The following is a 17345-nucleotide window of genomic DNA, read 5'->3' on the forward strand; positions in this document are numbered from 1 at the left end:
GCACATTTCGCCCCTGAGCGTTGGATTATGTGTACTGCACATTTCGCCCCTGAGCGTTCCTCCGTTCTCTCTCTCTCACTCTAACTTTGTCTCCCTTCCCACCTCCCCTTTCTGCGTCTAAGATAGGGTCGGCAACATACAGCTTGTGAGCCACATGTCCCATGCCCCCCCCTCCTCCCCCTGAGACCTATCAAAGTACCTAGCAGTCCAGCATTGATCTTTGTGGCAGGAGCATGGCCCTCTCGCTCCTGCCTTCCCAAATGGCTGCCATGACCTTTCGCAGCTGCTCACGGCACTTCCTGTTAATACCATTAGCTGCTGCAAGAGGACAACAGCCATTTTAGAAGGCAGAAGTGAGAGGGCTGTACTCCTACCATGAAGGCCCCCCCCCCCCACACTGGATCCAGTACCTAGTTAGGCCCTGGGGGGGAGAGAGGGAAACAAGGGGATGGGAGGCAGATCAAAGGGGTGGGCCTGGAGAGAGAAGAGTGTCTTGGCTATTTGTAGGAGTGAGGGAGGGCTAAGTGGTGCAGAGATCTACAAGAGGTTGAAGGGGCGAGAAGCTAGACCTTGGGGAGGGAAGAGAGCGAGACGCCTGGAATATTTCAAACCGTGACTATATTGAAATACCCTGCCCTCTGAACATTCAGCGCAGATTAGCAGTGGTGCTAATCAGCTCCAAAACCAGCATTAGGTTGCGAGCAATGGGGCCCAGGACTGGAACTTTTCAGGTCAATTGCTTTCTGTCACAAGAGGCAGTTAAGTTTACAACTCGGTTAACAGGGTAATTTGCTTTCTCAATTGTTAAACCTGGGTGGGGCTAGCCTGTGGCATTGGGAAGGCCACATTTATCGACTGCAGGTGTATTTATAAAAGGATTACTGCAGCCTAGCCCAAGAAAGCATAACTCTTGCAATACAAGGCAACAACTAGCACCAAAACGTGACGGGGATAGGATTTAGGACCTAGCTCACCCCTCCTTTTTACAAAGCTGCGTTAGGCTTCTTTCCCTCCCCCCCCCCCACCCATCGCCAGCCCGCGGCAAGATTAGCTCCGACACTCAGAGAATTCCTATGAGCGTTGGAGCTAATACCGCAGTGGCCAGCGCTAAACTAGCCCAATGCGTCTTTGTAAAAGACGGGGGCGAAATGTGCGGGGGCGAAATGTGTGGGGGCAAAACATCCGGGGGGCGAAATGTGTGGGGGCGAAACTTCCGGGGGCGAAACATACCTGGGGGCGAAATGTGGGGGGCGAAATGTGAGGGGCGAATTGCTGGGGGCGAAATGTGGGGGGCGAAACTTCCGTGAACCGTCCAGAACAGCTCCGATGAAGGGAAGAGTCTGGGAAGGTTGTAGATGGGATTTCGGGAAGTTTATCTCGAACCCTAGATGTTGCAGTAACTAAATCGTCTTCTGGGTCGCGAGGACGACTCCCTGGGACGTGGAATCCTTGATGAGCCAGTCATCCAGGTAGGGGAATACCTGGAGGCTGTGGTTCCTGAGTGCTGCGGCAACTACTACCAGGCACTTGGTGAAGACTCTGGGTGATGAGGTCAGGCCGAAATGAAGCACTCGGTATTGGAGATGAAGATGTCCCACCCTGAATCTGAGGTATTGGCGTGAGGCCGGATGAATGGGAATGTGAGTGTAGGCCTCCTTGAGATCCAGAGAGCATAACCAGTCGTTCTGCTCGAGGAGGGGATACAGGGATGTCAGGGTCAACATGTAAAACTTCTCTTTGACCAGAAACTTGTTGAGCACCCTGAGGTCTAAAATGGGTCGCAGATCGCCCGTCTTCTTCGGAACAAGGAAGTACCGGGAGTAAAAACCCCTGTTCTGTTGAGACACAGGAACCGGCTCGACAGCTCTGAGCTGTAATAGAGCCTGGGCTTCCTGGAGAAGAAGGGCGGTCTGGGTCAAGCTGGAAGGATACTCTCTTGGAGGATGTTCCGGGGGTACTCGATCGAACTAGAGAGGGTATCCCTCCCTGATGATGGAAAGGACCCAGAGGTCGGTGATAATAGTCGTCCATCGATGGTAAAAGTGATGGAGACGACCTCCAATTGGTGGAGCAGCTGAGAATGGCAGGACGACTGAAGTTACGTCCTCTATGAGACAGTCAAAAGGGCTGAGGAGCCTTAGGGACGGAGGAAGGCTGAGGCTTTTGCTGCTGTTTTTAAGAATGCTGCCACTTCACAGGCTGTCGGATGGGGAAAGCCTGCTTAGATGGGTAATGCCGCTGGTATACTAATGGTGGGCATGATGGGCGAGGAGGATCAGGCTTATGTTTCTGACGCAGGATGGATTGGAAGGATTTCTCATGGTCCGAGAGCTTCTTGGTCACGGCTTCGATGGATTCATCAAAGAGGTCGGTACCAACACATGGAACATTGGCAAGCCTGTCCTGGAGATTAGGGTCCATATCGATGGTCCTGAGCCATGCCAGCCAGCACATAGCCACTGCACACGCTGTAGCCCGAGCCGAGAGCTCAAAGGCATCGTAGGATGATTGCATCAGCTATAAACTGAGCTGGGACAGCGAGGCCAGAACCTCCTGGTACTTGGACTGTGCCCTGGGGTCCACATAGGGCGAGAACTTCTGGAGTACCGACAGGAAGAACTCGAAATATGTGACAAAATGGAAGTTGTAGTTCAGAACCCTGGATGTCATCATGGAGTTCTGATTGATCCTCCTGCCAAAGCAGTCCATGGTCTTGCCCTCTCTACCAGGACGGCAGCGTAGACCTGGGAGGGATGAGAACACTTCAGTGAGGACTCCACCAAGAGGGATTGATGGGAGAGTTGGGAACCATCGAACCCCTTGTGGTGCACCGTGCGGTACCTGGTATCCAATTTGCCCGACGGGGATGGAATAAGGTGTTTCAAGGCACCGCATAAAGGTCTGATCCAGCAACTTGTGAAGAGGAAGTTTGAGGGGTTCAGCAGGTGGTTGAGGGAGGTGCCTAGTCTCCAGGTATTCCTTGGAGAATTTGGAACCTGTGTCCAGGTGGATGTCCAGGTCGTCTGACATCTGTCGAAGGAAGGAGGAGAACGACAGCAGGTCAGCCAAAGCAGGGCCTCGAGACGGGCTCGAGGACGTCGAAGCCTCGGGATCCAATGAGGACGGGGAACGTGGTGGTGATAAAGACCCCATCGTGTCCTCGAGCTCTGGCATCGGAGGAGGTGAAGTAGCCGGTGGAGAATACTCGAGGAAAGGCTGCTTCCGATGAGGCGAGGCATGCCTGGACGAGTGCCTCGATGAATGCCTAGACCGATGTGCACCGTGCTTGGATATCAGCCTCGATGAACGAGGCAAATGGGTCTTCGCTGAGGCCCCTAGGTAGTGGATGGGGCTGGAAGCAGTTGATCGAAGCACAGGTGGATGGCTGGAATCACCCCGGGGTGCTCGTAGGGACTCAAACCCCTGCATCGGATGGATCAGCTCCAATGGAGGCATTCGCAAAGACTCTGCTCCTTGCATCGAGTGGATGGGTTCCAATGGAGGCACTCGCAAAGACTCTGCTCCTTGCATCGAGTGAATCGGTTCCAATGGAGGCATGGGCAAAGACTGTGCTCCTTGCGATGCATGCGCCGAAGCCAGACCAGACACTCGCAGAGACTCTGCTCCCTGTAGAGTGTGTGTGTATCGCTGAGGCACTGGAGGTGGCTCGACCTTGTGGGAGGCCTCCCCGTGCCTAGGCTGGATTTGTGAGAGAAGCTTAGGCCCAATGGTGGTGAAGAGCTCGATGAATTGCTTCTCTAACAAGGTCTGGAACAAGGCCGGCAAGGACGGATCCGCATCTGCAATGGGACTGCCTGCACGGGCCTTGCGTTCTTCGGGGGTAGTGTGTGAGTGCTTGGGCCTAGAAGCCTTGGCCACTTTTAGCACTACCGTGGAATTGGCTGCTGTGCTACCTGATCTGAAGAGACTGAGGAAGGCATCGCTGGAAGGCGCTGGAGTCGGGGGCCGGCACAAACGATGCAGGCTTGATGAGACACGGCGCCGCAAAGGTGGAAGGCTGAGGAGCAGCGGACGAAGTCGAAGGTGAGGGGCCTTTCGATGACGATTGCTCCGTCAAGGACTCCGTGCTGAACAGCGACTCCCACAAGACGCAACGGCGCTTGAAAGCACGTGCAGTGAGTGTGGAGCAAGGCTGGCACGATTTCGGAAGGTGTTCAGGCCCGAGACACCGAACACAGCGTCGATGAGGGTCCGTGAGCGAAATCGCACGCTGGCCCTTGGCACACTTTTTAAAACCGGTGATAGGCCGGGACATAGGCCGGAAAAGTTCCGCCGCAAAATCAAAGCCACAGGGCTACGGCCATGTGGCCTGCCCGGTCAGACGGATGAAAGAAATTTTTTTTTTGAAAACAAGAATGACGAAAATCAGTGATTGAGAGAAAAAGAACCCCAAACCGCGGACTTTAGAAGGCACAAGTGAAAAATCTTCACGCAGAGAGTCAAAGACGGACTTCTCGGCTCCACGGAAAAGTAAGAACTGAAGAGACGTGCCCTGGTCTGGGCGGGAAGGCACTCGCGCATGCGCGGTGCGGGCGACTCGAAACTTCGAGTTTCATCAAGCAAAAATGCTTGTGAGGCGTCCGCATCGGGGTTCCATTGGATCACGTCACCCATTAGTGAGAATACCTGCCTGCTTGTCCTGGGATAAACTCACTTTTGGAGAACCCCCCCCAAATTGCTGAAAACAGGCTGTCAGCCCTGTGCTGAATGCTGCAGAAAAGGAAGCTAAAACCGCTTACAGGGAGATCTTCGGTCTCATCAAGCATGCAAACTATACTGCTAGTCTTCTGACTGCCTCTCCAGTTTGACTCAACCGGCGGGAGACCTCTGCTACCAATGGACACACCCACATAGGAACACAGTTCCTATCCCGAATACTATGCAGCTTATGCTCAGATCCACTAGCGGACGAACCTGGGGTGAGCAAGCTCCCAAGGGAAAGATCCCAGAGTCTCGTTCTAAACATTCAAACTGTTTAGGGCAGTGGTTCCCAAACCTGTCCTGGAGGACCCCCAGGCTAGTCGGGTTTTCAAGATAGCCCCTATGCATGGAGCAGATCTGCATTCCTGGCATCTCCATTATATGTAAATCTCTGTCATGCATATTCATTAGGGCTATCTTGAAAACCCAACTGGCCTGGGGGTCCTCCAGGACAGGTTTGGGAACCAATGGTCTAGGGGGTGCACTGCCAGACAGCCAACCCCCTGGAAACAGACTCAATCTCAAAATCTGTAATCTCCCACAGCCAGAGCTGTCCCTGCTGGGAACCTCTGCAGCTCAAAGGAGCAAAGCGCGACTAAAAGGACTAAGTTTAAAGAAAAATAACACGAGCAGAAGAGATAAGCTCTTACTGTCTAGCTTGTAGGAATGCAACTGGATTCCTGAGGGCTGTCCTGACTAAAAACATTATGTAAATGAGGCTTCCAACAAGCTGTCAGGTGACCACAGATGCACAATTCACTTGCCAGGAATAGAGCGGGATTTTACAAGAATATGTAGATAGGCCTCTATTAGATCTAGAGACCAGAAAATCCCCCAGTGACACTGAGGCAATGACCGACCTTTTTCCATTTGGAAGCGTGGGACTTTGTGGGCAGCATTTATCGATTTCAGCACCAGAATTAGCCTCCAATCTTCTGAGTCCCTTTCGGGCACAATGAAGTATATGGAGTATCTGCCCAATCTTGATTATTAGTCCGGTACGGCCTCAATAGCTGCCAGGTCTAATAGAATCTGCACTTTGGCTTGGACCTTGACCTCTTTTTCCAATTTTCCTACTGGGGAGTCTATAAACAGCTCTGGGAGGGGATGGAAGAACTCAAGATTGTACCCCTCCTGAATAATGTCCAGCACATAGCGGTCTGTGGTGGCTTTTGCCCATTCCTCTCATTAAGCCGTTAACCTTCTTCCTATCCTGGGGGTTACAGCTGCTATCTTGGCATCATAACTGCTTTCTGGGGGGCCCTGAGACATGATCTCCAGAAGATTGGGAACATTTAGCTCTCTCTGCTTTTGCTTCTACACGAAAACTGGACTTGCGGTTTGATGTGAAGATGCCGCAGGAAACAGCTGTTGAATGACCAGCGGAAGATGGTTTTCTATTCTTGCTGTCCATGGCTTTGAGGATGACTTGCCTGCATTGTGCTGCTATGTTGAATTTCACCCTTTGTGTCTTTGGAAAATTGAACTAGGAAAACACTAAACTGTTCAAAGTTGTTAAAATACATATGGATTGTGAAAAATAGCAGGCAGACCTTAGGAAATTAGAACACTGGGCATCCAAGTGGCAATGAAATTAAATGTGAACAAATGCAAAGTGATGCACATTGGGAAGAATAATCCGAATCACAGTTACCGGATGCTAAGGTCCACCTTGAGGGTTAGCGCCCAAGAAAAGGATCTGGGTGTCAACATAAACAATACGATGAAACCTTCCATCCAATATGCCAAAAAAGCAAACAGGATGCTAGGAATTATTAAAAAAGGGATAATTAACAAGACTAAAGATATTATAATGCCTCTGTATCGATCCATGGTGCGACCTCAACTGAAGTATTGCATTCAATTCTGGTCTCCTTATCTCAAATATAGCGGTACTAGAAAAGGTTAAAAAAAGAGTGACCAAGATGATAAAGGGGATGGTAACTCCTCTCGTATGAGGAAAGACTACAACAGTTAGGGCTCTTCAGCTTGGAAAAGAGACGGCTGAGGGGAGATATGCTTGAAGTCTACAAAATCCTGAATAGAGTAGAATGGGTACAAGTGGATCGATTTTTCACTCTGTCAAAAATTATAAAGACTAGGGGACACTCACTTACAGGGAAATTCTTTTAAAACCAATAGGAGGAAATTTTTTTTCACTCAGAGAATAGTTAAGATCTGGAATGCACTGCCAGAGGTTGTGGTAAGAATGGGTATTGTAGCTGGTTTTAAGAAAAGTTTGGACAATTTCCTGGAGGAAAAATCCATAGTCTATTATTGAGAAAGACATGGAGGAAGCCACTGCTTGCCCTGGATCGGTAGCATAGAATGTTGCTACTCCTTGGGTTTTGGCCAGGTACTAGGGACCGGGATTGGCCAGCATGAGAACAGGCTACTGGGCTTGATGGACCATTGGTCTGCCCCAGTAAAGTTATTCTTGTATTCTTACAACTGTAAGATTTAAACTGAGCATGCATTGGGAGCTTTTTTGGCCTATGAAGCCCATCTGAGGCCTTTTTTCTTCCAAATTTTGGAGTTTCTAGAAGGTGTTAAGTAGGAATGCAGCAGTATTACATTGTTTTGTATGTGGGTAAGATAGTGGATATTATTGGTATAGTGAAATTACTCACCCCTCACCAATACGGAGTGACATTTAGTTCCCCCCCAAAACTCTGACTTGAGCTCTGGGAGGATCACTGGGTTGAAGACCTCACTGAGTACTGATACAAAACAGCCACAAAACATACCTCAAGCAGACCCCCTAGGGGTCTCTGGTAAGATATTTGGTACATACTTGGGTTTACGATCCTGTATTCTAGCCATGAGATTGGTATATGTCCAGTCCTATATGAAAGAGCAACTGACCCTTGAAAGACAATTTATTCTGAGTCACTTTAGAGGCAGAATCTCCCGCCCACTATCTAATCCACAGCATTCTATGGGTGGAGATAACGTATGCAGAGACCTTGCTGAGTACTCTGAACAGATCATACATTGTGTCTGCCACATAATCCACTCCCTCCAACAGGAATTGAGTGCCGATGTCATTCTCCCCTGCTGAGGTCTGCCGTTACTTTGAGTGGCATGCCTGCGTGATGTAGAACGCCACTGCTGCTGCCTTTAATCTCTATGACACAACTTCAAATTGTCTCCTTTGGACAAAATCCAGCCCGACGCTGGGGAGGGAGGTACGCTTGGTAACTTGTACAACCAGGAAATCCACCTTAGGTGAGATGAAAAGCTGTTGGAATACGGCATCCAAGGGATACAGCTTTATCATGGCCTTTGCTACCCAATGCTCCATTAGTATCTTACTGATGTCTGGGTGTGAGGGAAAGCACCTAGTCTAAGGTTTTGTGCTGCTCATCAGCTAGCACTGAGCTAAAGTGACTGGAGCTGCTCTATCTTTAATTTTGAGAAAGACTCAGTGATTACCTCTAATAGCGGTGAGGGCTTAAAAACCCTGTGCAATGTTGGGTCCTCTTCCAGATCCAAGGCCACTATCTGAGCAATCTCCAAGTGGAAGGCCATATCACCTGCTAATAAGGACCCCGACTGAGAGACTAATGGCATAGAAACCAAATTCTCTTCCTCACAGTTTTCATAAAACTGGACCCCGTCATTGGAGCATGGTTTTGCTGCACGGCACAGGTGCTCTGAGTGGGAGAAAATCCCAGCACTACAGCTGCCAAACCCTCGAGGGGTTAATGCAGCCACTGTAATTCAAGTACGTTTCGTATATCATACCGACAAATTTGGGAGCAAAACCCTGACCAGGACGTCCCAAAGGCCTCTTTGTGCGCACGTGTTTCCATGGCACGACTGCACTTCACTGGGGCCGCACAGTCAGCATTTCCACAGCCCCTACTAGAATTTCCTACCTGGAACCCGGACTGCCTGGGAACCCAAACCACCAGAGAGTCTAGAGGAGGCCAAGACCACCTCTTAAGTGCTGCGCTGCATGTAGAACATGGATGGTCCTTAGCCAGCCAGCCATCCACCACAAATCTGGCATGAATCCAGAGAATTCTGGCCTAAGCAGTCCATCTAACCTGATTTTGAGCAAAACCAAAGTTTTTTGAGGCAGATTGAGGCTTTTATTCAAAAATTTGGAAATCCAAGATGGCTACTGCAACAGAAATTTAGGCTCTAAAAATGGCCCCTGGGAGATACACTGGGCCATTCACTTGGGGGTCAAAACCAAGTGAATTTAGGATTTTAGGGATGGGAGACCCAGAACCCTCCCCCAAAAAAACAGTCTTGGAGACCCCCACTCCATCTAATTTTATTTTATGGGCTGTCAGCCCTATACTCACTATGCAATGGCTTTGTGCTGGGAGATGCATAGGCCAACACTGCAGCCACCTGAAATGAAGAATCTCTGCCTCAGGCAAGCTGGAAAACCAGACTGTTTGATTCTTCCAACTGCCCCACTCCCTCCGGTATGACAGACCTCAATTCCTTACCAAAACTCACATGCACCGGGGGGAGGAACTTAGTCAGCTCTGATCCTGGAAAACCATTACAGAGCTGATCAACCTGCGCTCAAGCCCACTTTGGACAGAACCTGGGCGAGTTGTGCTCCCAAAGGATTGGTACCCGAGTTTCCAAACCATTAGTGCAGGTTGACCAAGCAGGTGCCCTGCAATGCAGGCAGGCCCTTGACTACAGACTTCTGACCTGAAAGTCTGTTCTCCTACAGCCAGAGACAACCCAAGACCAGGAACCTTTACAGCACTGAAAAGACTCTCAACCGGATGATAAAAATGCCTGAAAAATAAAGAAATAAACATGAACAGAACAAACAGGCTCCTACCACCTTATGTGTAGAGAGAATAACTGAGGAGTACAGGACAGCCCAGGAAGAAGGGGGGCAGAGCGCAAAAATGCAATGAGGCTCTCTACACACACCTGCGGGTCAAGGTGCATAAAGCTAGTGTTTCAAGACTGACATTCCTATTGAACTTTAAATATTAGTTAGGCAGTTTAAAAGTATGATAAAGACGAAAGGCATTAGAGTCAAGCCAGAGCATATTGGAAAGATAATCCCACTTGCTACTGATTCCAATGAATTGACATTTTATCAAAGCTAATTTTTTTGTGCATATAAGAAAACTTTATAACAAATCACTATTATTTTGCAGTCTCCCATATATTTGTTATTTATATTATAAATATATATACACCTTACCTTCTTCTAAAAGCTTCCATGTGTGTTTTAAGCATCAGAAGTCCCCTTTCTATAATAGTGAGGCTGGACCGAGAGTCTTGTTCAAGATTACTAGAAGCTATCATAAGACTTTCCATACACTTACTAATAAATTCATGTTCTTTTTCCAAACCTGTTTTACCTGCACACAGACATTCCAAAACAAAAAAACAAGAGATACTTTGATATTAGTACAGAGAAAGATATGTTGTTTTAATTACTGTACTTTATTTCAATTAAAGAATGGACAGATTCTTACCATTTATGTAATAGGAGTTGATATACTGGATAGCAGCTCGACTGACATCGCCAGACTGTGCTCTTAAAGCAATCCCCCAGAACTGATCCATGCCACACAACTGAAAGATAAGATGAAAATCCTTTTGAGTACAATTTAATAAACATTTTCATTTTTCACTTCTGTGTTTGTACAATAACGCTAATGAAATTTATTAATTTTAAATCTGCATGCAAATTTTAAATTTCCTTACTATGATTAAATAAAAATATAGTCTTGCAATGACAAATAAATAATTTGGGGGCAATTCTGTAACTGGCTGCCACCATTTAGGTGTCTAATGTCCATGTAGTAGGAACCTATTCAATAATAAAACCCAGGTGCCTAGGTTTTGCTATGGAAAATAAGAACAACCCAGTATCAATGCACCTAAGATCTAGGCTCCCATATCTACATCGGAAGCAGAACTGGTATAAGTGTAGATGCTTAAATGCAGCAGGGACACATGGCAGTTATAAATGGAACATGATCCATTCCTGTGTATGCCTCTCCCTCCACCCCAAATACACTCTATGTAAGTTGAGTGGGTAATTGAAGAATAGCATTTAGGTAGAAAACTTGGATGCATATGTCATTATTTTAAACATTTACAGGGATAATGTTTGCATAAATATAACCATCTAATTTATAGAATTCCCTTTATGTGTTTTGCACATAAATTTGGAACATGGTGTTTCTATCTGATGCTCTCTACATGTACTCTCCTTTACCTTAACAGGTTTAAAAAAGAAAAGAAAAAAAGTCTGCACTTGTTTTTCATCATTATTGTCCAATATATTTTACCTGAAACATATGAAAAATTTCTAAGGATCTTTACTTTAATTAGTATGTATACGTATATATATATTTTTTAAATAAAATTTATATATATATATATATATACGTATATATATATTTTTTAAATAAAATATATATATATATATATATACACACACACACACATCTCAAATAAATTTATATACAGTCAAACCTTGGTTTGCGAGTAACGCGGTTTGCGAGTGTTTTGCAAAACGAGCAACACACTCAAGCAAACTTTAACTCACAAACCAAGCGCTGACTCGATAAGCAAGCGTGTCACACCACCCCACCCCACCCCGGGAACCGGCTTCTCTCCCCCCGCGGCCCAACCCCAAACCTTTACCTCCAGCAGGCACTGGCACGCACCAACCCACAGGACGTGCTGGTGCTGAAAGAGCCTGCTGCTGATGCTATATGCTGGACTACTCTGGGGCCTTGAGCATCTGAGAATCTCAGAGAGGGTGGGAGCCAAAAGGCCCTGAGCATGCACAGATGTTCAATGTCCCCCCGGAGCAACCCAGCATTGAGCAGCCCTGCTCACTTTCGTGTGACTCGCTGTGGTTGCCTCGGATGAACTCCCCTACATCTGGACTTGTCCTGCTGCCAGGGCGTCGAGGAGAGAACATTGTGTGCAGCCATTAGTCTGTATGAGATGAGGAGAATCACAATGTGCTGCGCACACACGCACCCCTCTCTTCCTCTGCACTACCTCTTTGTACCTTGCTAGGTGTTGCTAGAGGCAATGATTTGGGAGTGGGCTGTGGGGGGAGAGAAACCGGTTCCTGGGGTGGGATGGAACCGAGCAGTGCCAGTGGCCTTGGGGGGGGGGGGGGTTCTGTTTTTGGGATGTGGAACGAATCATCCGAGTTTCCCTTACTTCCTATGGGGAAACTCGCTTTTGATATACGAGCGCTTTAGTTTACGAGCATGCTTCTGAACGAATTATGCTCCCAAATCAAGGTACCACTGTATATAGAAAAAAAGACTTTGCCACATAACACAACAAAAGAAAATAAAATCCCTAGATCTTTAAACAATATTCAAGACTCTTACATAGTCCTTATTTAAGGGAGGCAATTTACACATCGGAGAGAATGATTTAGTTAACAATAAGCAAAGAAAAAAAAACAACTAAAATATAGTAGTGTTACATCTTCTAATTAATTGCTACTCGTTAGAGGGACTAGACATTATTACTCCCTTTCCTTCAAGAAAATATTGTAATTGGGAGGGCTCAAAGAAAATATAGGACATTTGAGCCAAAAGGATCATACATGGCTATCTTAATTGGAATTTTGCTCCCAAAGAAATCAGAAACTGTTTCATTTCTAGAAACCATTTTTTCCTGGTTTGTGTTGATTTCGAGACATCTGGGAACATGGAAATCTTGCTATCCAAAAAAAAAAGTCACCTCTTTTAGCCTAAAAAAGAGCCTAAGAAGTGACTCTTTGTCTTGCTGAAAAACAAAAGTCACCAGAAGTGTCGAACGACTTATAACTTCGCCCTCCTCCCCCCCCCCGAGGTTTCCAAAATTCTTGTAACAGTCAATGGACTTGAGGAATCAGGTAGAATCATAGGGACTGAAGCCGTTTTGTTTTGGGGGTGGGTTAATTGGCAAAAAATATATTTTATGAAGAGGGAGTCCATCCTCCAAATACTTCCCTGAAAAATCTATAGAATAGTTCCTTAGGAGACATTGTCAGCAATTTAGGAAAGTTTAGAATCCTGCGATTTAACAATTTAGTATAATTTTCAAAGTTCTCAGCTTTCCTTGAGAACAATAGTCTAATCTTGCATTAAAGAGGATTCAGAGGACTTTAGCCCTTGGACCCGTTGGTCTAGATGTTTAACTTTTCCCTCCTGGACTTTCATCTCTTCCTCAATTTTGTCCAACATCTGTGTCTGTACATGAACCAGGGGAAGGGTTCCAGCACATAGCTTGTGCAGGGAGTCTAATGCCATCCAGATTGACTCTAGTGTGAATTCAGCAGGTCTTACCAGTGGGAGGACCGATGGAGTCTGTCCTAGACCTGCTGAACCTTCCACACTCTCCTCCTCTGGCTTAGATGTACCGGCTGCAGCAACTTGGTTAAGTCAGCAAGCCCACCACCAACGCAGACAACTTTAATTCCTGTCTCTGTGAGGTTTCTGGAGTTTCCCACTCTCGTGGCTGCAGGGGAGGGGCAGGTCTCATGGGACTAAGTGAAGCTTCGCTCCCGAATGCAGACATCACTCTCACGTTCGGCAAAGCAGGTTTGTCCCTTGGAGAAGACGTTAGGAAGCTGGTAATCACCTCCTGCCACATCAGGGTAGGTTCGAGCTGCCGAGCTGAAGCAGCCACTTTTCCTCTAAGGAGTTTCTCATGTTGCTAGCTTCTCTACTGCTCCAGAATTAAATTTGAAGGTACTTTTTATTTCCAGAAACATGGGGTAACCATGGGGCCAACCATAGCCCCAAGCATTTCAAATTTATAAGTTACCTGTTTTGAGGACACCCATTTGGATCAGATATATTGATGACATCTTTCTGATCTGGTCTGATTCAGAAGAACAATTTAGGGAATTCCTGAGGTGGCTTAATTCACTGGACTGTCATCTCAAGTTTATTGCCACTTTTGGACACAAGGGATAGGAAGGAGGGAGAAAAAATTATCACTTCTGTATATAAAAAGCAAGCGGATCGTTAACACCTATTTGCATTTCAGCAGTTGTCATCCCTCCAGATTGAAACAGGCTTTACCAGTGAACCAGTTTTTACGGGTACACTGTATTTAGTATACAACCAGAGAGTTTAAACATCAAGCTTCTGATTTAGACAACTGAGATACCCTGAATGGACTCTCAAGCATGCCTATTGACGTGCCCGCTATGCCAACCCGGATGCTTCTTCAACTACAGAACAGGACCTCAATGGGCAAACAAATATATGTCATCACATATTTAGATCAAGTGCAGGATATAGCAAATATAGTGAGGAAGCATTGGCAAGTGTTAGCTTTGAATGAACAATTAAACAAAGTCCTTGTGTGGCCTTTACTCGTCCCAAAAATTTAGCTAATGATCTTGTCCACAAATATAGTGACCCACCCAATGAGATAAGGGGAGAACATAAACCATGTGGTGCATGCACAATGTGTCAGAACTCTTTACGACTTTCTATGTGGAATCATCCTCACACTCAGCGTGCATACACATTTAAGCATCGAACGACGTACTCAACCCAATGAGTAGTATATATTCTAATGTGCCCTTGCAAACTCTTATACATGGGATGCACCATTTATATTATGAAAATCAGATTACAAGTAGGATACACACCTCCACTGTTTCAACTCCTATAGTGGCACTTTGTCTTGAACATGGTCACAAATTTTCTGACTTCAACTTGTTCATTATTGAACATGTACCGAGTACTTTTAGAGGAGACAGAATGACTCGGATCCAATTACGTGAACAATTTTGGAAATCTGAGCTGAATACAGTTCACCCAACAGGCCTTAACGAATATGTGGAATAGAATAGAATCATTTGACTTTACTTTTAGAGTTTCTCATGCTTTATCTTTAATTTTAACTTTATCTGGAGATGGGCTCTCCTGTGCCTGTTATGTCATCTCACATCTGTTTACAGAAATTGAGCAACTTTTGATGGTCAACTATTATTTTCACGGTTAGTGACTCATTCATTTTTTTTTTTTTTTTGCTTTTACTGAAAATCAGCTGTGTGGCCTTTAAAAATTTTTACATCATCTTTCCCACAGTCAGTGACTGTTTCAGTACATTTCATTGGACATATAAGCTCCCGTGACCAGCTGCGGGACTTTCTAAATCGTGATGTCACCATGCCTGCTTTTAAGCAGTGCGTGCTTCTCTGGCGTTCCTCCTCCTGCCTCCCTCATGAATTCTCACGCTATAACAGCTGCCTAAAATCTTCAGTGGACTTTTTCATTTTGGGTTTACAACGGGTTCCTGAGGAAGGGGTTTTTATGTCTCTGAAACCAAGCTTAGTTGAACCTTTGATTCGGGGACATCTCTGAAAGTAATGGCTCCCGTTTCTTGAAAACGCCAATTCCTAATAACGGCAGACAATAAACTAAGTAAACCGCTGCTGGCATATCTAGCATCCACTGTGGGGAGGCAATGAACAGGTGGGAGTGTCATAGTTGTTGGTCTATACACTTTATTTTGAATGCAACATTAAGTTAAATGAATTATCACAGCACACTTAGGGCTCCTTTTACGAAGCAGCGTTAGCAGTTTAACGCACGTAATAGCGCAAACTAATTTGCCGGCCATGCTAGCCGCTACCAACTCCTCTTCAGCAGGCAGTAGTTTTTCAGCTAGCGCGGGGGATAGCGCGCGCTAAAAATGTGCATGCGATAAAGCCGCTAACGCGGCTTCATAAAAGGAGCCCTTAGTGCACACTATGATGCAGCTAGCTTGAGCGCTTTCTCTCCTTTTGGAAAAGCCATTGCAGTTGAAGCATTAGAGGTATAGCTTATTGGGCCTACCTCAGAAGCTTATCTCCTCACACAGAGGGTGCACTATATTTACTAAAATATTTATTAATAATAATTTATTCTTGCATACCACCAAAGCCATAATAGTTCGAAGTGGTTTACAATGAGAAGAACAGGACAATCAGTGAAAAAAAATACAATACAAATCATCAGAAATACATACAAGATAAAAGGATAAAAAATTAAAACAATAAATCATTAGGTTAAAAATCGATCAAACAACTGTGCTTTTACTAATTTTCTAAAAATAAAATAAGATGGAGCATGCGTAATATTACCCAGCAGGTCATTCATTTTACCTGCCCGAAATGCAAGAGTTCTATCCAGAAATCTTTTAAAGCGACAAGCATTTACTGTTGGGTAAGCAAACATATGGATTCTGCGTGTAGGCCTATTAAAACGGTCTAGAAAAAAGAGAGACCAAGTACGCAGGAGCCATACCAAATATTGATTTAAAACAGATATAGGAAAACTTTAACAAAACTCTTGTCTCCATCGGTAACCAATGTAGTTTTTGATAATAGGGAGTAATATATTCCCATTTTTTCAAACCAAAAATCAGCCAAACTGCTAAATTTTGAATAACTCGAAGTCTTTTCAGGGTTTTCTTATATGTACCCAAATAAATAATATTGCAATAGTGAAGCATACTTAAGATGGAGGACTGAACTAGCAGTCGAAATGATGCTACATCAAAATACTTTTTAATGGTTCAGAGTTTCCATAAGACCAAGAAACATTTTCTGACTAACAAATCTGTATGTTCTTCTAAGGTGAGATACCGGTCCAATGTCACTTCCAAAATGTTTATGGAATAGCCTATAGGAAAATCCTGATCATTTAAAAATATTGATGTATCTTTAATTTTGTCATTAGGGCCCGCCAGAAATAATTTTGTTTTTTCAGAGTTAAGTTTCAATTTAAATTCAGTCATCCACAATTCAATCTGGTTTAAAATAAAGAATATATGATTTTTTTTATCTCGGGAGTCAGGTTAATAAGGGGAACAACTATAATGATATTATTCGCACAGATATAGGATTTCACTTATAAATTTTGCAATAGATTTCACAATGATGCAAGATAAATGTTGAACAATGTCGGAGATAGCTGAGAACCCCGAGGGACTCCACAGGAATTTACCCAATGATAAGATTATCCTCACTATAAACTTGATAAGATATTTTTCTTAAAAATCCCTGAAACCATTTTAAAACATTACCAGAAATTCCAATTGACTCCAAACAATCAGTCAGGATAGCATGATCGACTAAATCAAAGGCACTGCTTAAGTCTAGTTGCAGAACAAATGCACTTGTACCTTGTCTAAATAAACTAAGAAGAAAATCTAGCAATGAGGCAATAACTGTTTCAGTACTAAAACCAGATCGAAAACCTGACTGGTTATCCTGCAATATGCTGAATTTATCCAAATATGTTGCCAAATCCTAGTTGACCAAACCCTCCATCAGCTTGACAAACAAGTGAATACTTGAAATAGGTTGGTAATTCGATGTCAACGTGATAGATTTCTTGGGATTTTTTTTACAATCGGTGTAATCAAAATCTAACCTAAGTTCTCAGGAAATTTATCACTTAATAATAAAAAAGAGACCCAGTTATACAACTTGGCTTTAAAGTGACTGGAGCAACTTTCACAATATTTGGTGGGTAGCAATCTAATCTGCAATAAGAATTAACATACTTAATGTAAAATTTACAGAATTGTTGCCAATTAGGAATAGAAAAATTATACCAACGCATTGAGCATCAGGGAAATTCAAATGATCATTTGTGGAG

The 17345-nt window shown here is 44.8% G+C and overlaps 1 protein-coding gene across 8 annotated transcripts in view; it reads right to left on the reverse strand.

Moving 5' to 3' along the window:
- Positions 1-17345, reverse strand: part of USP34 (ubiquitin specific peptidase 34) — a 1084964-nt gene that overhangs the window by 591320 nt on the left and 476299 nt on the right. For all 8 annotated transcript variants that reach the window (XM_033939082.1, XM_033939080.1, XM_033939079.1 and 5 more), the window contains 2 exons: positions 10191-10290; positions 9914-10073 (listed from right to left, as the gene is read on the reverse strand). In XM_033939082.1, coding sequence (XP_033794973.1) covers positions 9914-10073; positions 10191-10290 — 260 coding nt within the window. The remainder of the gene's footprint in view (positions 1-9913; positions 10074-10190; positions 10291-17345) is intronic.

Source organism: Geotrypetes seraphini, chromosome 3, assembly GCF_902459505.1.
Source record: "Geotrypetes seraphini chromosome 3, aGeoSer1.1, whole genome shotgun sequence".
NCBI classification, from domain to species: Eukaryota; Metazoa; Chordata; class Amphibia; order Gymnophiona; family Dermophiidae; genus Geotrypetes; species Geotrypetes seraphini.